The sequence below is a fragment of the Oncorhynchus mykiss genome, chromosome 12, assembly GCF_057628025.1.
Source record: "Oncorhynchus mykiss isolate SJ-2025 chromosome 12, ASM5762802v1, whole genome shotgun sequence".
Taxonomy (NCBI): Eukaryota; Metazoa; Chordata; class Actinopteri; order Salmoniformes; family Salmonidae; genus Oncorhynchus; species Oncorhynchus mykiss.
Window position 1 is genome coordinate 52,062,454 of NC_143033.1, and position 27,989 is coordinate 52,090,442.

Consider the following 27,989-nt stretch of genomic DNA (forward strand, 5'->3'; position numbering starts at 1 on the left):
AACTGTACAAGAACCCTAAACTTAGTAATAATTCATTTGAAATGAATAAATAAGCTGTTTCATAAACATTTTAATTTCGTTCATTGAATTATTAATGAAGTAAATGTATACATGAATATGTACATATTGGTTATGATCAGTAGATTATTACAGGTTTTTGTAATAAACATGCACTGATGAATAAGGCCTGATGTCATTGTCAATATGATACTTTTGCAAACAGTTTACTAGTTTGTAAGCATGTTTTTGGGGCCTAGTGGTTAGAGAATTGGACCAGTAACAGAAAGGTTGCTGGATTGAATCCCTGAGCTGACAAGGTAAAAATCTGTCGTTCTGCCCCTGAACAAGGCAGTTAACCCACTGTTCCCTGGTAGGCCGTCATTGTAAATAAGAATAAAATAAGAATAAAAAAAAATAAAAACTTATCAACAGTGTTTCGTTTTTTCCTTTATGGTATTCATTCAACAGTGATCAATAGACTTATGGCTTAAAATAATAAAGTCCTTTGTAATTGATCACTTCATGACTGGGTCAGCAATTAATCATCATTAACCAAATTACTTATGAGATTGGCCCTTTATTGTCATACAATGCAGTGGTGGAAAAAGTGCCCTTTTTTCATTCCTTAGTAGAAAATGACTCAAGTAAAAGTGAAAGTCACACAGTAAAATACTAGTTGAGTAAAAGTCTAAAGGTATTTGATTTTAAATATACTTAGTATCAAAAGTAAATGTAATTGCTAAAATATTCTTAAATATCAAAAGTAAATGTATAAATCATTTCACATTCCTTATATTAAGCAAGCCCGGCGGCACAGTTTTCTTGTTATTTCAATTGATGGATAGTCAGGGGCATACTCCATCCCTCAGACACAATTAATAAACAAAGTGTTTGTGTTTAGTGACTCCGCCAGATCAGAACCAGTAGCAATAACTAGGGATTTTTTTTATAGATTAATCCTGCGTGGCTCAGTTGTGAGCATGGTGCTTGCAATGCCAGGTTTGTGGGTTCAAGTCCCATGGGGACCACTAAGAAAGTGTATGCAGTTCCTCTAAAGAAGAGTGTCTGTGTGAATTGGACCATTGTGTATGTGCATTTCTGACCCACTGGAATTGTGATACAGTGAATTATAAGTGAAATAATCTGTCTGTAAACAATTGTTGGATACATTTCTTGTGTCATGCACAAAGTAGATGTCCTAACTGACTATAAAAATATAGTTTGTTAACAAGAAATTTGTGGAGTGGTTGAAAAATTAGTTTTAATGACTCCAACCTAAGTGTATGTAAAGTTCTGACTTCAACTGTATATAAAATTGTAAACTTGCAGAAGGGTGTACCCCTCTGTATATAGTCTCCCTATTGTTCTTTTACTGCTGCTCTTTAATTATTTGTTACTTTTATTTCTCATTCTTATCCGTATTTTTTTTTTAAACTGCTTTGCTGGTTAGGGGCTCGTAAATTAGCGTTTCACTGTAAGGTATTCAGCGGCATGTGACTAATACTATTTGATTTGATTATGATATTACCGTAATTACGTTCGGTCCAGAGAGCATCATGCATTTGTGAAGGTTGCTTAACATAATATACCCAAATGTATTTCTTCCTCCAAGACGTGTCGAACTCATTCTGTACAGAATATTCCAGTTTAACTGGCTTCGGAGAAATGTCAAGTACAGACAAGTTCCAAAAGGAATTTAGTCATGTCCACAGATAGTGTCAAAATGTAGTTTGATTCACTCTGTAGGCCTTCTGTTTTCTAATACATAACTTTGGTAATAAGGATATGCCTACTAGGTGCAACATGATAGCCCTTATTTTATGGTTGCCAACAGTAGCCAAGATATATGGCTCTGATTTAGCCTACTGTTGTAATGCAAAGACAACGGTTTGAGCTGAGGTGTCCCAGAATGAAGTGCGCATTTCGTAGAAGGTTTTTGACCAGGGTCTGTACGTGGCAGAGAAAAAATCTCTGCAGATCACTAACTCGGGCGTCTACAATAGATTTGCACATACTGTTAAAGGTGTAGGATTATTTTACAAACTCAAGGGAACGAAAAGGTAAGCGTAAATATGCATACTGTCATATCTATTTTTAAATCTGTGTGTTGCACAGAGGAGCGCAACATGTAATTCATGTAACATGATGTGTAGGCCTATTGTTGTCAATAACAACTGACCCCTTTTTGGGACATTCTTGTTACTAAAACAGATTTCAGCAAAATAATTTAATGAACTCGTGAATTGGGTAGGCCTTATGCTCTTATTGCGCATTCGCTTGCTTTTACATGCCTTGTTGGCAACTGTAGCTGCAGCAACAACATATCAACACTGACAGAAAGTTTAGCCAACATTACAGAATTCCATTATAACTTCAGGGTTTTGAGGTGTAGGTAGGCAATATGTACTTAGAAGGTAACATTGGCAGTCACCTTTCTCTCAACTGTTTTTATATTTTTTTTTTTCAAAAAACTTTTTCACAAGAAAGACAGTCGCTGTCTTGGCTGACGTCTCAGGCATTGTAACGGAGTGAAGTACTGTAGCAAGAACCCATGGGCACAGACGTCAGTTCAACGTCTGGGTTTGTTGTCAGCTAACGTGAATTGAATGTGAAAAAAGGATTAAATGCCCTTACATTGATTACTTTTTGCAAATCCAGTCAGTTTTCCATGTTGGTTCAATGACATCACATAGATCATTTTGGTTGAAAGACATGGACACAACGTTGATTCAACCAGTTTTTGCCCAGTGGGAAGACTGAGTGAAAAGGGTCAATACCTTTGGGATATCTTTATCAATATATTTCTGACATGTTATTACACGAAAGGAGTAGACGTACTCCAGATAAGCATGTCCTTAATTTCATAATACAGAGCTAGAATATTCTCTGTAATGGGACAGTTTCTACATTCATCCAGTCTGGACTTCTGAAATCTCCTTGCTACCATATGAATCCAGGGAGAATTGGAGTGAGATAGGTTCAAGACACGCGCCTGATGCATATTAGTAGAATATTCTAACTCCGGAAAGGGTATGTTTCAACATGCTGACATGTCTAAGCCTTTATACTCAGGCATGAACGAATCCACATATTTTCAGAAATGTATCATATCTGTAATCATTACCTGACCTGATTTATTTCAATAGATATCCTTACATGATATGTGAATCAATGTGGATCATGGATATTTTAATGTTTCATCATTGTATGTCTGAAAATAGGCTAAATCTGATTTTATGAAATGTCCATCACACAAATAATTTTGCGTTATTCAGGCACCGGAAATCAACGCACTTCTTGACATGAAGGTGACATCTGAGCATACATTGCATCATTTTCAGTAGTAGGCTATACAAGGCACAAAAAGGCAACCTATTTCATCCAAGTTGCTACTTCCAAAGCGCATCTCGTTTTTCTATTTAAATAAATGCAGCATAGCAAATCCAGAGTTCCAATCCCAACACTAGAAAAAAATGCCTGGAACGTAAAATATCGTTATTAACCGGTTCCCATGCTTCTAAAATAACGGTTCTGTTTCGGGACAGTATGGATCCCTTTCTTTTCAGTTTCAGTTTCAGTTCCTAGAAAAATAAAATTATTTTCCGGTTTTCGGTTCTGTTCCCTGAACCGGTACCAACCCCTGCTAGTTACCACTTAATTTAAGGTTAGGCATAAGCTTGACAGTATGCTTAAGGTTATGTTTAAAATCAGATTGTAAGAAGGGAAATTCTAGAAATAGCCGGTTTTAGAATTTTGTGGCTGGGGTAAATAGTGACAACTTTTATTCAGAGGGAATAAAACATTATAGTGTAAGAAAGATTTATATGGATTCAATATTTGTTAAATTATTGAGCATGTCCTCAACTCAAATAAACATCACATTGTCCTTATTTAGCATATCCAAATCATGAGAAAATATGCTATGTAGGCCTACTGTTAGTACTTGTCAACATATAGAGAAAATAAGATGTCCACATAGGTCTATCTAATGAGTCCTTATCCGGCCATACCATGTATGATATCCGGAGGGAATTTAAAAATGATATGTTCATGAAAGAAAAATATGGATTTCATATTTGTCATTATTGAGCATGTGATAAACTCGTTTCAGCATATCAAAAATAACCGCAAGATCCGGATATGGACCTCAGCCAAGAGATGCATATCTTAACTCAATATAGCTTCTTATCTTGAATATACAGTGGATATTTGTCAACATGAAGAGGGAAAATAGGATGTTACACATCTCTGGATATCGAATGAGTCCATATCCGGCCATAGGAAAGTGCCATGTGTGATATTTGGACTACTCTCCAAATTATATATATTCCAAAATCAAGGGCATTATTTTGGAGTTGGCCTCCCACTTTGCTGCTATAACAGCTTCCACTCTTCTGGGAAGGCTTTCACTAGATGTTGGAACGTTGCTGTGCGGACTTGCTTCCATTCAGTTTCAAGAGCATTTGTGAGGTCGGGCACTAATGTACGGTGATCCGGCCTGGCTTGCAGTCGGCGTTCCAATTCATCCCCAAATGTATTCGATGGGGTTGAGGTCAGGGCTCTGTGCAGACCAGTCACGTTCTTCCACGCCGATCTTAACAAACCATTTATGTATGGACCTCGCTTTGGTTGATTGAGACTGCTTTCTTATGTATGTTTTGTAACAGTTATTGTGGCCTTTGTGCTTCTCTGATTGCACGGTCATGTTGGCAACGATAGATATTGTTGTCCTTGTTCAATAGAGCCATTGGTCTCGACGATGTTCCTATCTGCCAGGACATTGCAGGATATTTAGGTTTACTAATTTCCCCTGGCTTTGTAAAGACGGGAAATTGTACAGCCTGATGGGAGCCCTTCTTCCTTGTTCTCACCCTCGAATGCAGGCTATGTTACTGTGTACTGTCTATCCGAGATTGCTAAATAATTAGCTACAATGGGTGCTTCTGATGATTCCTCTTTCCAAGATAAGCTGGATGACGAAACATTTTTAGATTGTCTTTCACATAGGAACATACAGCCTAATTAATTTGAGCTGGAATAAACTGAAAAGGAGTTCAGACAGCGAGGAAAAATAATTGCAAGACCAGCAAGCAGAGGCACCAGCCTAGACCAGCTGGACCAGGAGATGTTTTGCTGTCTGCAGCTAGCAATATAAGGTATCTTTTAAACTAGGCAGTGTTGAGTACAATTTGGTGATTGTTTCGAACACAACGGGACATGCTAGTACCACTACAAACCAAGCTATTAAAGTTAACCTAGTTAGCTAGCTGTGTTTGCTATACCTAAAATATACTGTAGTCTAACGGTATAGGTAACTAGCTAACTAACGTAGCTAGCCTCAGTGCCTCACATTAGGAGCAAAGCTCGAGTATAGGTAGCTGTGTCCTGGACTGGTCTCGGAGTAATGGCTGTGTTGAAAGGAGTGGGTGTGTCAAAAAGTTTCATTCCAACCCTAATTTAGCGCACCTGATATTAATAATTTTCTGGTCGTAACTAACCTGATTCAGCTTATAACTGGGGTTGGATTGAAAACCTACAGGAGGGTAGCTTTCCGGGAACACGGTTGGAGAGCTCTGGGTTAGACACTCTTGACTGAACGGTGTTGTCTATGCCAATGAAAGTGTTTCCATTGGTCAACTTTTTACACATTTAACTACAATACAGCCTTATTCTAGAATGGATGATAAAAAAAGTGTGCATCAATCTACACACAGAACTCCATAATTACAAAGCGAAACCGGCCATGGGGTTGAGCCAGTTCCTGGAGAGTTTTACCACTAGTGGTGTCATCAGCAGGATTGTTTGCGCTATCAACATACCTCCAGTCATTGAATTCCAAAAGTTCCGACAAACACCTACCTGTAGGACTCCGACTTGAGCCATGTCAGTATCGTGGTCGAATTACCCTAGTAGATGACCCTTTGGATTGGCAAGGTGACCTCGGCTTGCATGGTGTGGAGGCCAACTGGGCTCCAGAAAGGGTAGCGCTAAGTTCCAGCCTAGGCATTGACAACTGCTTCTTGGGTGTGACCCTGGCCATGACAAAGGAGACATGGTTCTGGCCAGCATCATCCTCCACTCAGAGATAGGAAACCACTCCATAATCCCGCTCTGATGTGTCACAGAACACATGAAGTTCCTGGCTTGGACCTAGTTGGTCATCGTAGGGTGGGACATAACACCTTGGCATCTGGACTTTGGAGAGCGCTGACAACTGTTTACCAACAGATCCATCTTTCCACTAGGTCAGCTGGGTGGATTGGTTGATCCCAGTCCCTGTTGGTCTGCCACAGATCCCGGGCTAAGACTTTGGCCCGGGTTGTGTAAGGCAAGATATACCCGAGGGGATTTTGGTGCTCAGGGCTGAGCGGCACTTGTATCCGGTGTGCAGCTCCATCTCAGACCTAGAGTGGGTTCTTGTGGGTTGGTGCCAGACTGTGACAGCCATACTTCAATGCTACTTGTCCTGGCTTGTGGCGGGAAGTGCTGGAGCCTGCTGTGCTGTGTCTGCTGTGTCTGCTGTGTTACTTGCCCTCTGTTAGGCCTCGAATCCCCCTTTGGACAAGAGATTCCAGACTTTGTTGAGGAGTGCTTTTGCTTCAGCAGTGGATGAGAGGCTCTGTAAGCAGTTATCCACATAGAAGGCATTCTCCACTGAAGGACAGACTTCTTTGTCACTGTCTGGGTGCTCCCAGGCGTGTCTCTGCAGAGTGTATATGGCACAGCAAGGACTGCATGTGGTGCCAAATGTTAGCACTTGCCATTCTTAGATTGTGGGCTCTGCGTCTCGTTCCATATCTCACCCAATGAACCGGAGCAGTGCGGTGTTGGAAGGCAGCAAACAAATCAGATAAACATGGCTTTGATGTCTCCACTGATGTCTATGGAGTCCTGCCAGAACCGGAGAAGGACACCGAGCAAGAAAGGACCAAAGGTTGGTCCAGGCAGCAGACAGTCAATTAGGCTTTGACCAGCATCCTGGAATGAACAGTTGAAGACAAATCGGTACTTACCATATTATCCAGCAATACCAATGGGGAGGGAGATACCAGGATTCACTGGGTGGGTTTCCCTCTTCATGAGTGGTCACTTTGGTGACGTCCTACCTTCACAAGGTTATGAATCTCCCGTTTATGAATTTCAGCAAGCTCAGGGTTCTTCAGTAGTCACCATTCTGTCCCACGGAGTAGTGGAAGTACAGCCCGTGTTGTGATTGACAGAAGAGGATGGTTGGGCACCTCTGAACTGTTTGTTCCTCTCCAGGACGGATGAGACTATCCGTGCCTCCTCCAATTCTGTTCTTGCTTGATGCTGCTGCTGTGTCAGGTCTTTGACAATTCCTGTTCCTGTATAGCTTTACGGGACTGCACGTCAATAGGTGACATCGTTCATCAGTCTGTAGTTCCTCCTCAATTTCCTCCAACGCTAGTAGTTTCATTCTCTCTTGTAGGACAGCGGTCTGTGCATCTAGTGAATGGAGGCTGGCAGGGCCACTTTCAAAGGGGGTATCCACTGGTCAAACTCTCACTCCGTCTTGAGTCACTCCATCTAGAGTGCCTCGATGATTTCCCATGACTTGAGGGTTGAGCGGACCCCACCTTGGAGAGCTGGTCGAACTGTGCTATGGGAGTTACCTCTTCCATGGCTTCTCCCAGTAGACCACCCTCCTGTTTCTAAGCAGTTTCCGGTCCTTAGCTTGGACGGGATGTTTGTGCATCGCTGCTTTGAGACTTCGTGATGAGATGGCAAGATGGTGCCGACAGATAGGGAAGCTCTGCTTCTAGCTCCTAAGCAACTTTGCAGTATTTCATTTTTTTATGTGTTAATTCTTACATTATTAGTCCAGGAAATGTTTTGTGTTATTACATACGGCTGGAAAGATCGTTTGGATATCAGAGCGGCGGTAACTCACCAGCATTATGAACGGGAATACAACTTTCCCGAATTGGATCCTTTGTTCGTACCCCCCAGGACAATTTAACTGTTTCCAGAGGCTGATCCAAAACACTGCTGGCGGCGGAGAAGAGGTATTCAGAGTGGACTGCCAACCATATTACCTCCCAAAATAATTCCCGTTTATTCCCCCTCAAGCCGATACCATAACGGCCCTCAAAAAACTTCACTGGACTTTCTGCAAACTGGAAACCACATAACCTTAGGCCGCATTTATTGTAGCTGGAACAGTTTTTTCACACTAATATTTATATATTCCATACTTTTAGGTTTGTGTGTATTGTGTGAATTGTTAGATATTACTGCACTGTTGGAGCTAGAAACACAAGCATCTTACTACACCCACAATAACATCTGCTTACCATGTGAATGTAACCAATAACAGTTGATTTAGTGGGCTTGCCCTTTGGTAGGAGAAACCTCACCACATAATCCTTCAAATAACCTGATAGTTGTCTGCTCGTTTGTTGCCAGGTTCTCCTGGTGATGCTGGTAGTTGAGGATGAATCCTTCTTCGGTGCTTTAGGCTTAGCTCCTGAATCTTTTATTCTTTCCAGGACTTTAGCCTCAGCTGCTATTTCCTCATCTCTCCTCCATTCCAGTGGAGACAATTCTTCCTTCTCCTCCTACATTTCCTTTTCACCTGTCTTTGGTTCAGTCATCATCTAGCTAGGTGGACCATTGAAAGATTCTTGGAATCTGTGCGTGTAGCCAGACAGGTGGGATGACTGACAATAGTGAAGGTGAACAGGTGGTCATGGGTCAGGTGACAGAGGAATGGAGGAGCCTGAGGCAGGAATTCCTTTAACCACAAAGTGGTATATTATCTGGATAGTTTTTTTTTGTCTGCTCCATAACAAATATTACAGAATAACGTATCAAATTCTTAATCACAAAAGTTGAATCGTAATTACAGTCATTCTCATTATTAAAATTATAGTGGCTAAATTGTCCAATATAATTGTCCCAATACAATTTCCATTCTAATCCTTTAGCCACAATGAAGATTGGATTTGTATGCGTGAAGACTAACATTTCCCCAATGTCCAGAGTTTGATAATCCCTTTATTTGTTGTTCTTCTGGAAACAAGTTTTTTTTAAATTATACCAAAACAAATTCTGAACATTAAAACTAAAGAAACAAACATCACAGTTAACATGGGCTGGTGTGGTCAAAAGGCTATGCTGCCATTCCAGTCACTCCCAGTAGGCTATGGAGCACGTATGCCTTTTATTAACTGTATTCTCCGTTGGCCTGTAGAGGCGATACACACACTTGACAGGGGATTAATGGCAAACACACTTTGCATCATGAATTGGAAACAGGTCATATTGTATATTTTTATATTTGGCTCTTATACACCGGCCCCAAATGTATTTGATGTGAAATCAAAAACAATTATTTACTTCACTTGATGGAGCCTTCCTTTTAGACTGCATCTTCTTGCAGTAGGCAGATCTTGGATATTGGTCTTTCTATAATGTTGTTTTTTGTCTTCAGGCGTACTGCACGCACTAACCCCTTGGAATCAGGCTTGGCCTCAAAAACCTTTCCAAGTACCCATGCACTAAGTGGTGCCGTGTGGTTCTGGTCATGGACCCCATCTCCTTCACAGAAGCTGCGTCTTCACTTTACTTTACTTTACTTCACTTCACTTCCTAACCTCCTGCCAAATGTATGACCATATTAGAGAGAGATATTTTCCTTAGATTATACAGACCCACAAAGAATTTAAAAAACAAATCCAATTGTGATCAACTCCAATATCTATTGGGTGAAATACCACAATGTGCCATCACAGCAGCAAGATGTGTGACCTGTTGCCACAAGAAAAGGGCAAACAGTGAAGAACAAACACCATTGTAAATACAACCTGTATTTGTTTATTTATTTTACCTTTTGTACTTTTTTTTATTTGCACATTGTTATAACACTGTACATAGACATAATATGACATGTGTCTTTTATTCTTTTGGAACTTCTGTGAGTGTGATGTTTACTGCACATTTTTTGTTTATTTCACTTTTGTTTAACCCTTTCACATATACCATCACACGGGTGTGATCATTCTACAGTGGTCCCTGAAGCATACGATCACACCGGTGTGATTAGAACGCTTATTTAGAATGGCCAGTTTCGAATGACGCAACAATCAGCATTTGAGCTGGCCACACTTTTTTTCAGAAACTATTTACACAAACACAGTCCTTACAAAGTTATGTCCAGAATGTGAGCAGTTTCGTTTTGGATGCAATGTTCAGACATTCACAGAAGTATCTACACCATAACACAATCATCCAAACCGGAAAAATGTAGGCTACATTTGTCCTAGCGCTAACTGAGGAAAGATTGACTAAACACAAGCCGGTCATATTTGTATAACTCTCAGCTGACATAGACTAGAAAATGAATTAGCTAATAGAAATGACTATTTATAATTAATCACATCACGGGTGAGCTCACCATTGATCGAAATAATTGAGTAAAACACTCTATTCCGATGATGAGTAGTTTCTGCGCGCTGCCATGCTTTTTTTCTCTCACAGAAACCAAAGATCTGTTGGTCTGTTTATGGTATGCATGTTGAAGGGGGTGTGTCGTTTACCTTTGTTCACATCCCACCATTCACTTTCTGAAGTTTTCATAAAATTTGTGAACCCTACTCACTTACCTCATTTATAACATCTTTGGTCCGACAACCCAGAATGCATTGTATGTCAACAAACATGGCTCCACACACAGCTGGAATCAGCTTAGTTCAACATAATCAGTACAACCTTCAAAAAAGTATTTTACACACATAATATGTAACCATTACAATCTATGCAAGAATCAGAATGAGTGATTAGTCACCGGTAATTGAAAACATGTGAATAAAACCGTAAATATATAAATAATTACCACACAAAACATTTTCTGATAGTGATTTATTGATACAAGTGGCGCGTGCCGGGCAGTCAATCACGTAAGCTCTCACCCCCACTCTGAGCCATTCAATTTTGTTGTTTATGTATGTAGCTAGTGAGCTAAGCTGTAGCATTAGCAATGTCTTTCAAGAGGAGACAACTCACAAATGTGGATATTCTGGATATTTTTTAAAATTCTGACAATTAGTCTGAGTATGAAACTCAGGACTCAGATTCTGACAGTGAGGAGCTGCCTCCCCAACCTTGTAGTCATTGAGAACCCTGAATCTGAGGACTCCTTATCCACTGATGAAGTCCCAGGTCCCTTTGAAGATGCTGGTGGTGATGGAGGCAGACCGACAGTGGATGAAGTACAGGAGTTCTGTGGTCGCTGGAAGCTCGCTAGCCATTTCACCCCTCTTGGCCCTGCTGTTTGCTTTGATGAGTCCCATTCTGGAGTGGAACGCCCCTTTCCATTTCCATCTGCGACAGAGTGCTTCATGTTGTTTCTGACAGAGGAGCTGGTGGGAGACCAATCGCTATGCCTTGGAGCTAGCTACAGGAGAAGTGGGAGCCAGGAATTTGGGGGAAACTTGCTAAATGGGTGACAACCACAATTAGTGAAATGTATACTGGTGACAGTCCTTCTCATGGGGATAGTAATGAAGAACTCCCTAAGAGAATACTGGAGCACAGATCATATGTTTGCAACTCCCTTCTTTGCCTCCCTCTATTCCCAAGAACACTTCCTAGTTCTGCTGCGAAGCCTGCATTTCGTCAACAATGCTACTGCCATCCTAAATTACCCATTATCCAAAATAAGAAATGTTCTTACCAGCCTGACATCAGCATTTGGTCAGGTCTTTGTGCCATACAAGGACCTATGCATTGATGAGTACCTGATGTTAAGGAAAGGTAGACTGGCGATCTGTAAATATATTCCCTCCAAAAGGCACAGGTTTGGGGTCAAGTTCTTTGTCATGTGTGACGTGAAAACAGGATTTGTCCAGGACATTATAGCTTACATAGGGTCCACCACTGACATCCAACATTATGAGGGGCTTGGGGTGTCTGGGTCCGTGGTGATGACCATGCTGGCTACTCATCTCGGCAATGGACACACTTTGTATGTGGACAATTGTTACAGCAGTCCCACACACTTCCAGCATCTGCTCTTCAACAGCACAGGGGCCTGTGGCACAGTCAGGTCGAACAGGAAGGGGATGCCGGCATTCGGAGGCAGGAAGATGCAGAGAGGGGAGGTGGAGTTCAAGGAGAACGGTCAACAGCTGGCAGTAAAGTGGCATGACAAACTAGACGTCCATGTCCTCTCCACTGTCCATACATCAACCATGTTGGCCACAGGGAAGGTGGACAACCTGACGGGAGAGAGAGAAATCAAACCAGACTGTGTGCTTGACTATAACCTCAACATGGGGGCAGTGGATAAGGTGGACATGATACACAGCTTTGTGGGACGCACTTGGAAAACGACCAAGTGGTATAAGAAGATATTTTTCCATCTGATCGCTGCTGCCCTCAATGGCCACATAGTTCACCGCCAACTAGCAAGTGAGATGATTACTGAACATGGTATTTCTTGTAAAGAGACATACAGTTCACATTCAAATCACATACAGAAACTATTAATGCAATAAGTCACTTACTTTGATAGAAACGCAGCTTGGATTTGTACCAGGGTGTTTGTAGGGATGCCTCTAGCACTGAGATGCTGTGCCTTAGACCACTGTACCACTTGGGAGTCTAGGCCAGGGTAGCTTTAAAATACAACACAAGCTAATACTTCTCTGATTCTATTAGCATTGTTTTACAGAGCTAATAGAATAATGTAGCTAGCTACATAAGCACGATTGAATATAACACCATAAAGGTTATGAAATGAGTAAAGTTACCTCGCGTGTCCGCGGTTATAAGGAATATACACAAATATACTATGCTCCATACATACGGTGAGCTACAGTAGAAATGACATAAATAAACTATTTATAATCGTTTTATTATATTATAATAACGTAATAAGGCACTTACTTTGATAGAAACGCACACATTTCCAAAGTTGTTATTGGTAATGAAAACAATGACTGCGATGCGGGCAACAGAAGGAAAATTTGAACACGTGTTCAGATCCTGTTCTGACGGAACATGCGCAAATGTCTACATACTTGAACTGCGCAAACAATTTGCGAAGTGCTTGGGGAATTTTGTCCGGGTCAGAAATGTAAAAAAAAAAAAAAAATTGTCCGCAAAAGTAAAAATGACTACTTTTACGTGAATGAATGAGGCAGAACACACCTCAATTCAATCTGTTCCTAGAAAATAAAAACTTGTTCGAAATTGACATTTGAAATTGACAAGTTGAAAACAGGCTATGAATAAAAACAGGCTGCGTGCCTTGGTTTGAGGGCAGCGCGGATTAAATGTACTGTTGCGTAACAATCACATTCTGGAATGGAGAGAACGTTCTAACATCACGTGCATAAAAAAAACTCACGCTGGGGAGACCGTTAGAGATATTTGGAACATGAAAGGTTAAGATTTATTTCACTTGCTTTGGCAAAGTAAACCTATGTTTCCCATGCCAATGAAACCCATTGAACTGAGGGATAAAGGAAGAGGAGAGTGAAGAGGGAGACTAGAGTGGAGGGAGAGGAACATGGAGGGAGAAGAGGAGGAAGTGGAGGGAGAGGTAGTGGGGAGCCTACGTTTCCATTGATTGTCTCTGCCCCAAGTCCCAGCATTCACCCTTGTACCACACCGCCTGGGCCTAAAGTGACAGAGGCAGGAGTTTTGGAGTTGTTTTTAAAAGTGGTAGTAATTTATATCTGTTCCTGAACTTGTAATGGATTACAGCAAGAAAATGGGAGGGGTTGACCAACTGAGGAGCTATTTACAAGGATGCACAGGCGGAAAATGGTGGAAGTATGTATTTTGGGGGATGCTCAACATTGCCATCGTAAATATGTACATTGTGTGGGAGGCCCCTGCAAAGGCCCCCTACCAGAAACCGCAGGCACTGGTCCCTGAAGGCATTCAAATGCAGCTTGTGCATTCACTTTGATGTGGCAGAAAGAGGGGAAGCAAAAGTGTGGCACCAGGGTGTGTGGACCGAGTTGTAGATCATTTGAAAGCAGGTGAAGTTTGAAGGGTGCAAGAGAGGGTGTGTGGTGTGCATTCGGAGTGGACGCAGGGCAAAGACTGGGAGATGTGTAGAAACCTTTGTGCACTCTGTGTTCTGTGCCACTTTCCAGGATGGGGCCGTGCTTCCAGAAGTTCCATGACATGTTGTAGGCCAAATGCAAACACTAAAGTGACTGTGTGAAATATGAATTTGTCCTACAAATATTTGGTCTCTGACCAGTTGTTGTGTTTTGTATCTTCTCTCTTTATTCGGTCTCTATCTAATACTCTTTGCATTCACTGAATTGTTGTCAAAGCAGGCTATTATTATAACATTTTATGTCAGGCCTAGTCTGTACTAAATCTTATTGAGAGAGATTACCTACATTTTGAAATAGTCTCTAAATAGTATTTTGCATTTTTACAGTAAGAATCGTTGTCAATCAAATAGCCTGCGTTGTGTGGGTTTTGAAATACTTTCTGAATATTGTCCTTTGGTCACATTAAACATTTATAAATAATAATATATTCTACTTGGTACATTTTGAGTGAGTAATTTAGTCAAATGTACTAATTTCAATACACTAGGGTTTTTTGTTGTTGCGTGTTAATCATTTTTCAATAGTGAGTGAATACAAAATGGAAGACAGAATTACTGTTATTCCTATTGACATGAATGTGGTGTTCATGAGATTAATGTATTGCCTGCCTAAAACATAGTTTAATACATTTTAAATCCTTCAAAATATAAACTACATATCTTGATGGTAGAATATAAACTAGACAATGGCTACTGTGGGTGGGGTCACAGTAATTCAAAGAACAGTGATAAAGGAAATAAAAAATGCTAGGCAGAGCATGCCCAAAGGGAAATTGGAGCGGAAGAGAATCTGCTGAAATTATGCTCTGCTCCTCGCTCCACACTCGCCCACCTACATGCTCTGGCATTCAAAAGCAGCCAACTCATGTCAATGAATAGAATCAGTGAATGAATGGCTGCAGCAACCATTACAAGGTCTGACAAGCCGCATAACAAAAGATGCCTATATAGACAAAACAACAATTAAGTCATTCCAACAAGATAAATCATTCAAACGACTTAGTATCTTGAACAATTTAGTTTAAAAATAAAAATAAAAAACGTTTTATTTTTACTAAGTTGCTCAAACCAGATACTAACTAAATAATTCCTAGAGTCTAAGTTAATTTTTTTTTGTTGCCTTGGGCTTCAGGGCTCCCATAAGAAAGTTCAGTGAATCCTCCTCTTTTAACAGTGGCCATCAAAAAAGCTTTCAAAGGTGTTTTTTCTCTCGACTGCATTCATAATGTTATAGGCTACAATAACTGGGCATACATATTTCTCTCCCTATTCGGCACTCACAATTTGAATACACCTCGAGAGGAATATTATGTTCTCGCACAGAATGTGACAGGCTGAACATTTGAATAGGTCAACTATTCTACTATGGAGTTTTCTGACTCCGCTGTTGGTTACTCGTGTTGTTGGCTGTGGAAAATTTTGTGTGGACAACATTTGAAATGTTTTTAGCTCTGCCTGGCTCTCATTTGGATCATAAGTACCAGGTCCTGGACGAATTTAACCCCTGGGGCTTACTGGATCTCAGCTCATAATAAATACTGGAAAGGTCACTCACTACCCTATCCTGCTCTGGAATGGTTCAGAGCTGTGTTCTTGTCAACTCAAGTAACACCTAGAACATTTGAAAAAATATGACAAATTTGACCGGTGTGCTGCAGAGATGGAAGGGAGCAATCAGTCGGGCCTCCCTGTTGGGACCTCCTTAGGTGAAAGGGGTTGTGGGATGTATGTTCTAGCAGTGTGTTGTGAGGAATGAGTTAGGCCATGACAGAAATCTGGAAAGGTGAAGTCTGAGGCTTGGGTGGGTTCTCTCTGCATTATCTCAGCCTGGGGACGGTGTGTGTTTGTGCATGATCATGCCCTTTTATCCAGCTTCACCTGATTCACCTAAGCTGATGATATATTTCTACACAACAGTTTCACTGTGAGTTCATCCCAGCCCGAGGCCAATGTTAAGTTGAAAGAAATATGATACAGTATAAGCCTGTTTGTATTAATGCAAAATGTACTGTAGTATTTTCACTTGTATCAGTACACAAAGAGTACGGTAGTGTATTATTTACTCTCTAATTGGACTTGTGAATTGAAGATTTCCCCTACTGGAATCTGACTGGCCATAGACAACCATTGCTTGTACAAGCCAGATGCGCTTTCATGGAACTTCTTTCAGCTGAGCTCCAACAGCATTAGAACATGCCCCAGATGGAGGCATCTGCTGAGTAAACTTTTCCTGATTTTCTCAGTCAGAAACCTTTTACTGTGTCCTCCAAAGTAAGCTCCTACTGCACACGTTGTCCTCTGTCCTTTCAATATCAATGGTGGCAATAATGACATCATATTCTTTGTAGCGGTGGCAAGGCAGCAGTTTAGCAGCAGCTGCTAAATATAGGGGGAAACCTTGCCAATGGTCAGAACTGCAGGACTAACCCATGACTAGCAAAACTGGGAGTGGGAGGTCAGAAGAACTTGATGCGTGGGATGATGGTGCTGAATTCACAGTGCACACTATTCAGTTACTCAGCATTTCCACATCTACACACTAGTTCGGACATTTGGTAAATACCATTTAGTAATGGTAAGCTGCTCTCTAACCAAATATCTGCCTTTATCATGAATGTATCAAATTCCACAATTGCTTGACCTTTTTGCATAAAAAAAAAAAAGTTTTGTTTTTTTATCTGTTAAATTTGAAAAAGACTGCCACAGTCAGCTAAGAGCTAAGTAGTGCTTTAGCTCAAAGTCACTTCTGTTCCTCCTCCTCTCCCCTTTCTCATTGCATCTGTCATTGTCCCGGAATGATCTCTTTTTCTGGGAAGTGACTGTTTCCCTCCATTCCTCACAAAAAAATGATGTTGGACTCATCTGGAAAGGCTCAAGGGATTGGTTTTATTTAGATTAAAAAAACTATGATTTGCCAAAACATAGCATTTTCCACACATATAACTCTATCCATACATACTGCTCTCCTCTGTCAGTGTAAACAATTTGAAGCATAATGTAGGACTAGTGACAAATATTTTAAGAATGTTTAAAACTTTGTAAAAACCTGACACAATCACTTAGCAATTAGGCTAGTCTTATTCTTCTCCAGATGCTTAGTATGCTTCAAATGAGGTAGTTTTGACAGTTAGGTATCTATCATACTGTGTTTCAGCAGGTCGTTGGCGATAATCCAAAATTAGAGTTGGATTAAGGAGAAGCTGGGAGTACAGTGGTTCAGACGGAGTGTGAAGTGATCTGTGCTTAATTAGACAGCCCTGCGGGTAAACAGTCCTCACTGAGGAATGTTGTGGTGAAGCAGCTGGGGAGAGTTTAGACACTGTGCAATGCTGCTTCACGCCCTGTATAACCTCACTGTAAACTCTCTGAACTATGTCATGTGTGTCTATGTCAACAGTATTTGGGATTTTATACAGGAAAGAGAAAGCGGAAAAGGTTGTTTTGTCTTTGGTCGAAAGACTACTTCTATCAATCAAGTACTGTAATTTCTCTGTATGTGTGAGCCAGACAGGTTTACAGACTTCTTAACCAATAAGGAAGCAGATGTGACTGCTTTCTAATAATACACTCTGCCCTGTCCCCTAACCCATGACCCAGACATACAGTAGTTGGTAACCAGACCTTTTCCATTGAACATTTTAAGTCATTTAGCAGACACTCGTATCCAGAGCGACTTACAGGTGCAATTAATGTTAAGTGCCTTGCTCAAGGGCACATCGACAGATTTTTAACCTAGTCGGCTCGGGGTTTGAACCACCGACTTTTCGCTTACTGGCCCAATGCTCTTAACCGCTAGGCTACCCGCCGCCTTTTAGCAAGGAATTTGTGAGTCTTCTCCCAATGCTCTGCTACAGATGTAAGATCTTAATTTGAGTCAGTTTGCTACAGCAGGAAAATCATCCCTTAGCAACAGGAAATGTGAATCATACGGATTATAATGAACAAAAATTGTTATAGGGGTTGACCAAGTTTTCGTAAGGGGAAAATCAAGTCTGAGATTTCGACGTTGGACCTTTCCAACTCTTTTTAAACCTCAAATACACTGCAAGTTAAAAAATGTCCTGCGCTGCAAGAAAGTTCTCCTGCAACAGGGTGAACAAATGAAGATCCTATGATCAATGAAAAGACTGATTTATAGATTCACCCTATGAGTCATCATTTCTCATTAGTCATGTGGCGGCCCAGCCCTCGGTTTTGCTTTTGCAGCCATTTTTAGACTCGGATGAAAAACCACCAGGCCGCACAGGGCCTCCCAGCTGGTGGGTAATGGATAACAGAATAGTAAAAAGCCTGTTGGAAACTATGAACACACAGCACCGCAAGCTTTTTCATAATGAAGACATTGCCTGTTTTTAAAAAATAGTTTCAACATCACATTTCTGATAGTACAGTAGCCAGTGTGGATCATTAAAATGGATATGACCGACTGACTTGCCTGTCTTAATTGCCCATGAGAGGATACATAAAGTTGTATTGAATTAAATATAATGACTAATTGATGTGATTGTATGATGTCATTGCAGGTCTTTATCTACCAGTACAATGAGGAAACACCTGTCTCTCCCAGCCCTGGCTCTGGTTTGCTGCTGCTTCTGGGGCATTCAGGCTGAAGTCTACACCTCTATAGGTAAACCTACACTAACGTTCAAAAGTTTGGGGTCACATAGAAATGTCCTTGTTTTCCATGAAAACAGACATGAAATGAGTTGCAAAATGAATAGGAAATATATTCAAGATGTTGACAAGGTTATAAATAATGATTTTTTTTATTTATTTAAATAATAATTGTGTCCTTCAAACTGCTTTTGTCAAAGAATCCTCAATTTGTAGCAATTACAGCCTTGCAGACCTTTGGCATTCTCGTTGTCAATTTGTTGAGGTAATCTGAAGAGATTTCACCCCGTGCTTCCTGAAGCCCCTCCCACAAGTTGGATTGGCTTGATAGGCAAACTGCTCCCACAACAGCTCAATAGGGTTTAGATCCTGTGACTGCTGGCCACTCCATTATAGTCAGAATACCAGCTGACTGCTTCTTCCCTAAATAGTTATTGCATAGTTTGGTACTATTCTTTGGGTCATTGTCCTGTTGTAGGAGGAAATTGGCTCCAATTAAGCGCCATCCACAGCGTATGGCATGGCGTTGCAAAATGGAGTGATAGCCTTCCTTCTTCAAGATCCCTTTTACACTGTACAAATCTCCCACTTTAACACCACCACTAAAGCACCCCCAGACCATCATATTGCCTCCACCATGCTTGACAGATGGTGTTAAGCACTCCTCCAGGATCTTTTCATTTTTTCTGATGTTCTTTGTGATCCGAACACCTCAAACTTAGATTTGTCTGTCCATAACACTTTTTTCCTCTGTCCAGTGTCTGTGTTCTTTTGTCCGTCTTAATCTTGTCTTTTTATTGGTCTGTCTGAGATACGGCTTTTTCTTTGCAACTCTGCCTAGAAGGCCAGCATCCTGGAGTCGCCTCTTCACTGTTGACGTTGAGACTGGTGTTTTGCAGGTACCATTTAATGAAGCTGCCAGTTGAGTACTTCTGAGGTGTCTTTCTCAAACTAGACACTCTAGTACTTGTCTCAGTTGTCTCAGTTGTGCACCGGGGCCTCCCACTTCCCACTTCTCTTTCTATTCTGGTTAGGGCCAGTTTGTGCTGTTCTGTGAAGGGAGTAGTACACAACGTTGTACGAGATCTTCAGTTTCTTGGCAATTTCTTGCATGGAATAGCCTTCATTTCTCAGAACAAGAATAGACTGATGAGTTTCAGAAGAAAGTGCTTTTGTTTCTGGCCATTTTGAGCCTGTAATCGAACCCACAAATGCTGCTGCATCCAGATACTCAACTAGTCTCAAGAAGGCCAGTTTTATTGCTTCTTTAATCAGTACGACAGTTGTGCTAACATAATTGCAAAAGGGCTTTCTAATGATCAATTAGCCTTTTAAAATTATAAACTTGGATTAGCTAACACTACGTGCCATTGGAACACAGGAGTGATGGTTGCTGATAATGGGCCTCTGTACGCCTAATGTAGATATTCCATTAAAAGCCGTTTCCTGCTCACAATAATTATTTACAACATTAACAACATTAACAATGTCTACACTGATCAATGTGATGTTACTTTAATGGACAAAATGTGCTTTTCTTTCAAATACAAGGGCATTTCTAAGTGACCCCAAACTTTTGAATGGTAGTGTGTAATGTGTGTACCCACATTACGCCAACAGAGGCGTAATGGTTATACCATTACGCCTCTGTTGGTACCCTTTACCATTACACATCTATAAGTAGGCCTATACCATTACCCTTGTATATCTGACATGACACCAGTCAACCTTAGTTTCTGCATGCCCTAATTCCTGTCATAAATCATCTCATTTAGAATTCTTAAGTCTATAGGATATTGAATTCAGGATTCCTGCTTTTCCATGCATGTTGATAACGCTGTATTTGCTGTGTCCAGTATGCTATTGAGAAGAGAGAGCTTTACACCTCCAGCCTATGGCGCCTCTTTGTCGTAGAGTTGACTGACGTTCTTTCTCTCGCCAAACCTCCAGTGTTCAACAGGCTTCTAAAAAGTATCTGGAAAACAATTAGCTAAGTCTCTGAACTCGCCTCACATCGGTCCAGCATAGCTATCAAATGAAGGAAACACCTGCTATAGACAAGGCTTAGGATAGTTTACAGGATAAGCAAGTAGCAGCAGTTCTTTTTTTTAGTCCAATTTCTAAAATAACACGGTGAGCATAATTTCACTGAAAGTGGCACCATCAGCCTGCATAATGTCAGTTAAAGTAATCTGTGTCATTTATATACTTACGTTGGCTGCCACTACCCTAAAATATAAATATTGCGTGAAGCTGTTTCGCTTTCCTTCTGGCAACAGCATTGAGTTCACTCTTGACTGTCTAGTGTTGCTATGGAATTGTTTTCTGCAAACAGCAGCATTCCCACCCCCTTACCCCAAGAACCATGGGTATTTTAGAGTGGTGTGTGGTTGGACACATACCGGTAATTCTATACAATCACAGCAGAGAATGCTACAGGTTGAAGCTTTTCACTTACTGAAGTCTGTGTGAGGGAACCTTTTATTTTCCCGGACAATGAAACCAAAGCATATTCTACGTCCTCCACTTTCCCTCCAGGAAATGAGGATCATGGGAAAATACTTGATCTGGTTGCCGAACACATTTATTGCATAGGTGCAGTAGTCTATAACACAGAACACAAAAGCTTCAGTGTATTTAATGAGTCATCTCACGTTTCATATTCAGCATGGCCCTTTTTTTTTCTTTCCACTTTCCATTAGGTCAAATGACAGACCTGATATACACAGAGAAGGAGTTGGTTCAGTCCTTGAAAGAATATATTCAAGCAGAGGAGTCCAAGCTTGCTGCTGTGAAAAGGTGAACACTACACTGTAACCATAGTGCTAATAAACTTTGATAGCCGTGTATTCAATTATGTTAATTTGCCAAAATAAGACTAGACAGAATAAGCCCATTTTGAGGAATTATCAATAATCAGATTGTAGCATGATTAGAGATCATTGTGTACTGTACTGAACCTGACTGTTTTTTTCCCCTGTGCTGTGTTGTAGCTGGGCTAACAAGCTGGACGTGCTGACGCTTGCCTCCACCTCAGACCCAGAGGTCTACCTGGCCCACCCCGTCAACGCCTACAAGCTGATGAAGAGACTCAACACCGAGTGGTCCGAGCTGGAGAGCCTTGTTCTGCAGGACCCCTCAGATGGTAAGATAGGGTCGGAGGGAGGGAGAGGGTGTGTGTGGGTGTGAGGAGGCTTGTGGAAAAGAAGGTGTGAGGCCAATTCTGATCCATCATGCTCCTCCCCGACATCTGCAGAGTAGAGTTGGTGTGAGTAGAGTGGAGCTGAGAGAGAACACAGGCTGTCGTCTTTCATGTGCAGCTGCATCTTTCCTCTGTTTACATTGGCCACGTCTGCAGTGTATGAGACTGCATACCACTGGTATGACAAAACATTTATTTTTACTGTTCTAATTCCGTTGGTAACCAGTTTATAATAGCAATATGCACCTCAGAGTTTGTGGTATATCAAATCAAATGTATTTCTAATTGTATATGACCAATATAACACAGCTAAGGGCTGTATCCAGGCCCTCCACGTTGCGCCGTGCATAAGAACAGCCCTTAGCCGTGGTATATTGGCCATATACCACACCCCATCGAGCCTTGTTGCTTAATTATATCAGCTAGTCTCCCTTGTGTGTCCCTGGAGAGCTCTTAGCCACTGCGTGACTAGCATCACAGTTTACTCGTTCCAAAAAGTGTTGGGACACCGTAAAGTCCATGGAGAATAAGAGCACCAGCTGCCCACTGCACTGAGGCTTGGAAACACTGTCACCACAGATAAATCTACGATAATAGAGAATTTCAAGAAGCATTTTTCTACGTCTGGCCATGCTTTCCACATGGCTACACCTACCCCGGCCAACAGCTCTGCACCACCCGCACCTACTTGCCCAAGCCCCCCCCCCTACAAATCAGCTGGGCTAGACAATCTGGACCCTCTTTCTAAAATTATAAGCCGATATTGTTGCTACCCCTATTACTAGCCTGTTCAACCTCTTTCGTATTGTCTGACATCTCTAAAGATTGGAAAGCTTCTGCGGTCGTCCCTCTCTTCAAAGGGGTAGACACTCTAGACCCAAACTGTTACAGACCTATATCTGTCCTACCCTGCCTTTCAAAGGTCTTCAAAAGCCAAGTTAACAAAAAGATCACCAACCATTTAGAATCCCACCCTACCTTCTCTACTATGCAATCTGGTTTCCGAGCTGGTCATGGGTGCACCTCAGCCACGCTCAAGGTCCTAAACGATATCATATCCCCCATAGATAAAAGAGAGTACTGTGCAGCCGTTTTCATCGACCTGGCCAAGACTTTCGACTCTGTCAATCACCACATTCTTATCGGCAGACTCAATAGCCTTGGTTTCTCAAATGACTGCCTCGCCTGGTTCACCAACTACTTCACAGATAGAGTTCAGTGTGTCAAATCGGATGGCCTGTTGTCCGGACCTCTGGCAGTCTCTATGGGGGTACCACAGGGTTCAATTCTCGGGACTCTTTCTCTGTATATATCAATGATGTCACTCTTGCTGCTGGTGATTCTCTGGTCCACCTCTACGCAGATGACGCCATTCTGTATACATCTGGCCCTTCCTTGGACACTGTGTTAACAAACCTCCAAACGAGCTTCAATGCCATACAACACTCCTTCTGTGGTCTCCAACTGCTCTTTTAAAATAGTAAAACTAAATGCATGCTCTTCAACGATTGCTGCCCGCACCTGCCCGTCCGCCTAGCATCACTACTCTGGATGGTTCTGACATAGAATATGTGGACAACTACAAATACCTAGGTATCTGGTTAGACTGTAAACTCTCCTTCCAGACTCACATTAAGCATCTCCAATCCAAAATTTGCGTCTAGAATTGGCTTCATATTCTGCAACAACGCCTCCTTCACTCATGCTGGCAAACATACCCTCGTAAAACTGACTATCCTACCGATCCTTGACTTTGGCGATGTCATTTACAAAATAGCCTCCAACACTCTTCCCAGCAAATTGGATGTGGTCTATCACGGTACCATCCGTTTTGTCACCAAAGCCCCGTATACTACCCACCACTGCAACCTGTATGCTCTCGTTGGCTGACCCTCGCTACATATTTGTCGCCAACCCCACTGGCTCCAGGTCATCTATATTTCTTTGCTAGGTAAAGCCCGCCTTATCTCAGCTCACTGGTCGCCATAGCAACACCCATCCGTAGCACACGCTCCAGCAGGTATATCTCACTGGTCATCCATAAAGCCAACACCTACTTTGGCAGCCTTTCCTTCCAGTTCTCTGCTGCCAATGACTGGAACGAATTACAAAAATCACTGAAGCTGGAGACTCATAACTCCTTCACTAAATTTAAGCATCAGCTGTCAGAGCAGCTCACATATCACTGTACCTGTACACAGCCCATATGTAAATAGCACACCCAACTACACTATCCCCATACTGTTAATACATTTTTTGCACTTTTGCACCACAGTATCTCTACTTGCACATCATCATCTGCACATCTATCACTCCAGTGTTAATGCTAACTTGTCATTATTTTGCCACTATGGCCTATTTATTGCTTTACCTCCCTAACCTTACTACATCTGCACACACTGTACACAGATTGTTCTGTTGTGTTATTGGCTGTACGTTTGTTTGTTATTGGCTGTACGTTTGTTTGTTATTGGCTGTACGTTTGTTTGTTATTGGCTGTACGTTTGTTTGTTATTGGCTGTATGTTTGTTTGTCTGTAACTCTTTAGTAACTGTTGTTTTTGTCGCACTGCTTTGCTTTATCTTGGCCAGGTCGCAGTTGTACATGAGAACTTGTTCTCAACTAGCCTACCTGGTTAAATAAAGGTGAAATAAAATAAATAAATAAACATTCTCTAGTTGTCTTGACCTCACACACTACATTATCACACATCATAGCAGTGCACACCAGGCAACTCCAATGCAGATGTTCTGTGCTGTGATGCCTTCAACTCTTTGTTTGGTACCCTATTCCCTATATAGTACACTACTTTTGACCAAAGTCCCTATCAAAGCCCTGGTCAAAAGTAGTGTGGTATTTGGGATGCAACCTTTTCACTGCTTCACTCTGTGTCCTTATCACTGTGTTCCCTCCTCAGGGTTCATCTCCAACATGACTGTACACAGGCAGTACTTCCCTGACGAGGAGGATGAGAAAGGTGCTGCCAAGGCACTGATGCGTCTCCAGGACACGTACAAACTGGATTCAGAGAGTTTCTCCAAGGGCAAACTGCCTGGTGAGGCTCTATCATCTCCTTGACTCATCCCTAGTCTTTGTGTGTGAACAGTCACTGAAACCCTGCCATGGAAGATTCCAGAAGCCTCCAGATGTGTTCAGCACAGTGGCTTCATCCCAAAAAGCTCCCTATTCCCTACATAGTGCACTACGTTTGATCAGAACTCTGGTCAAAAGTAGTGCACTATGTAGGGAATAGGGTGCCATTTGGGATGTAGACGGTGTGTGAGCTGAGCATTTCTCAGCCTGCCCTTCCACCACTACCAGACTGCAGAGAACGGTTGCTCTTTCGTCCAGCCAGATGTTTGCCCTCTCCAGAAATGCAAGCTCAAACAGAACAGTTTTGATACCGGGAGCTGTGGCCACACATTCGCTATGTATATATTTTATGACAAATGTGTATCTTATCCTAATATTGCACACCCCACCATGTCTGGGAGGTATGTCAGAAAAAGGTTGCAAAAGCAAAGTGTTTTGATATGACCCTCTTACTGCTGCTATAGCAACGTCCACTACAGTATCACCATTGTGGATTCATGGAGCACTCTTATGTAGTAACCTCGTAAGCAGTTGATAAACTACTCATAAACAGCTGTCTTATTAATGGATGTTATTATGACATGCTACCAGGAGACCTCAAACAGAGCATAATGGTGCTTTATTGCCAAAAGGGTGCATTATACTATGCTATACTATACCTGCAGGTGTGCACCACAACGCCATCCTGACAGTGGATGACTGTTACGACATGGGGAAGACGGCGTACAACGAGGCAGACTACTACCACGCGGTGCTGTGGATGCAGCAGGCCCTCAGGCAGATGGATGCAGGGGAGGAGCACGTGGTGTCCAAGGCCGATGTCCTGGACTATCTCAGCTACTCCGTCTACCAGATGGGAGACCTGCCCCGTGCCATCGAGCTGACACGCCGCCTAGTGGCCATCGGTAGGACTCACACGCAATGTTTCCGCTGTTTCATATCCAGAAGCTTGTTTTTAGGGGTGTTTGACAACAGGAGAGACGTCTTACTCTCTCATTCCATCTCTCACACGCATTCTCACTTTCTCAATCTCTTCTACTCTCACTCTCCCTCACACATTCTCTTTCACGCACTCACTCTCCCTCACATACTGTCATATTTTTCGCACATTCTCACATAATCACCCTCTCAAAACCTCTCGTGTTTGTCCAGAGTTACAGGGCGTAACTCTGAGTGCTCATGGTTTGCTAATTTGAACTGCATCAGGAATGTTGTTGTTTGTTGAAGGCTGCAATTATGGAGTTCTGGTTACTTTGCTTAAATGTGAAGTTGAATGAACCAAACCCAAGGTCAACAACTAGTAAGATCTACCAGCGTATGTACCAAGTAAAGAATCAGATTTAAAATAACATTAGCTGCTGTAGTTAGCTAGAGTAACATATTGTTGGGTAGTTGTCTCTAGTTTGGGTATCTTTTTTTTTACAGCTGTCTGTGACCCCCAATCCCCAGTGTGATTGTGGCAGGAAAAGTGCTACTTTTAACTCTTCAAAGCCTTTGAAGTTAACAAAGAGAAATACAGTACTAGGGAGATGGTATAACATTTTTGTTTTAGAGGTTCCTGTAATTCAAACTGAAAAGACAACTGGATCTAACTAAAGTAACTGAATGCCTTTTTGCTATACTGAATTAAATGCTTTATCATGTCTCTCATCTCATAACATGTAGTGGCAATTTTGAAACAACTGACTCCAAACACCACACCGCATCTTATTTCAGACATTCAATGTTAGTGTTTAGGCCTATTTCCCTTGATACTCAAAACGGATTTATTTTGTATGGTTGAAGTAGCATCACACAGAGAGAGACAGTTCCTTTTCACTCAAACCATTGACGAGAGTTAAATGTTGTTGAATTGTGCCGTGCCATCACACAATTCCCTCATATTCCTACATGTCCTGTTAATCTGCCGAACTGCATTACCCATGGTGTCCTTACAGACTCTAGCCACCAGAGGGCAGGAGGGAACCTGCGCTACTTTGAGAAGCTGCTGTCCAAGCAGCTGAAGGAGCTGAACCAAGAGGTCCAGGAGCCGGCCACAGAGGAGCCCATCCAGCTGGGGACCTACAAGAGACCCAAGGACTACCTACCTGAGAGGGAGATCTACGAGGGCCTATGTAGGGGAGAGGGAGTCAAAATGGTGAGACCGACTGACTCTTATAACGCACAGACAGTGTTTTTAAAAGTAAGGAGCATGAGATGTAGCCTGTTCCCAGTATGTGATATCATGTCAACTCCTTGTCACTCGTTGTCATGGTGTGACGAGGAGTGACATGGAGTTGAGAAGAGAGCAGAAGCAGACGGGGAGCTAAATGAGATGGTGTCAAAAGGGTGATGTCTAAAAGAGGCAGTTATTGTGAGGGAACTTTTAGAGCGGTGCGGTAATTTGACAGGGTTTTGGAGAGGAGCTGTGAGTTCCGGTCTAACTTCCCACACCCTCGACCCATCCCCACCCCATCCAGACCAGTGCGAGGCGCAGCCGGCTGTACTGCCGCTACCATGACGGGAACAGGAACCCTCGCCTGCTGCTCCAGCCCATGAAGGAGGAGGATGAGTGGGACAGCCCACACATCGTCCGCTACCTCAACGCCCTTTCAGACTCAGAAATTGAGAAGATTAAGGAGCTGGCCAAGCCCAGGGTGAGAGGAGCAAAGGAGCAGCAAACAGGACCAGCAGGGCCACTATTACCTCACAGATGATCTATATTTTTTAGATATAACACTATACTGTATGTCTCAGTGGTAGTATTGAAACATTGTATCATAAGGTGGCGAATGTCCAAGGGAAAATGAGATGTTACAAGTGCTGTATGTCAATATTTATTCCTACTTGTCTGTAAATCTTTGTATAGCTTGCGAGAGCGACTGTTCGAGACCCCAAAACAGGCATTCTGACCACAGCGAACTACAGGGTGTCAAAAAGGTGAGTCATTATGGGTAAGCAGGGTTTTGGCGCCCTCTGTGGTTCATGTTTAGCTATGCTTCA

The 27,989-nt window shown here is 42.0% G+C and overlaps 1 protein-coding gene across 3 annotated transcripts in view; it reads left to right on the top strand.

The window, feature by feature from the left end:
- The first annotated feature begins 1,625 nt into the window (after positions 1-1,625).
- The window catches only part of p4ha2 (procollagen-proline, 2-oxoglutarate 4-dioxygenase (proline 4-hydroxylase), alpha polypeptide 2), a 33,635-nt gene continuing 7,271 nt past the window's right edge, over positions 1,626-27,989 (top strand). Inside the window, exons 1-9 of one of the 3 annotated variants that reach the window (XM_036937755.2) lie at positions 1,626-2,060; positions 18,622-18,725; positions 21,415-21,511; positions 21,706-21,857; positions 24,832-24,969; positions 25,673-25,912; positions 26,945-27,144; positions 27,467-27,643; positions 27,856-27,926. In XM_036937755.2, coding sequence (XP_036793650.1) covers positions 18,641-18,725; positions 21,415-21,511; positions 21,706-21,857; positions 24,832-24,969; positions 25,673-25,912; positions 26,945-27,144; positions 27,467-27,643; positions 27,856-27,926 — 1,160 coding nt within the window. In that variant the 5' untranslated portion in view covers positions 1,626-2,060; positions 18,622-18,640. The remainder of the gene's footprint in view (positions 2,061-18,621; positions 18,726-21,414; positions 21,512-21,705; positions 21,858-24,831; positions 24,970-25,672; positions 25,913-26,944; positions 27,145-27,466; positions 27,644-27,855; positions 27,927-27,989) is intronic. The other 2 variants (XM_021624096.3, XM_036937756.2) reach the window with 2 other exon arrangements.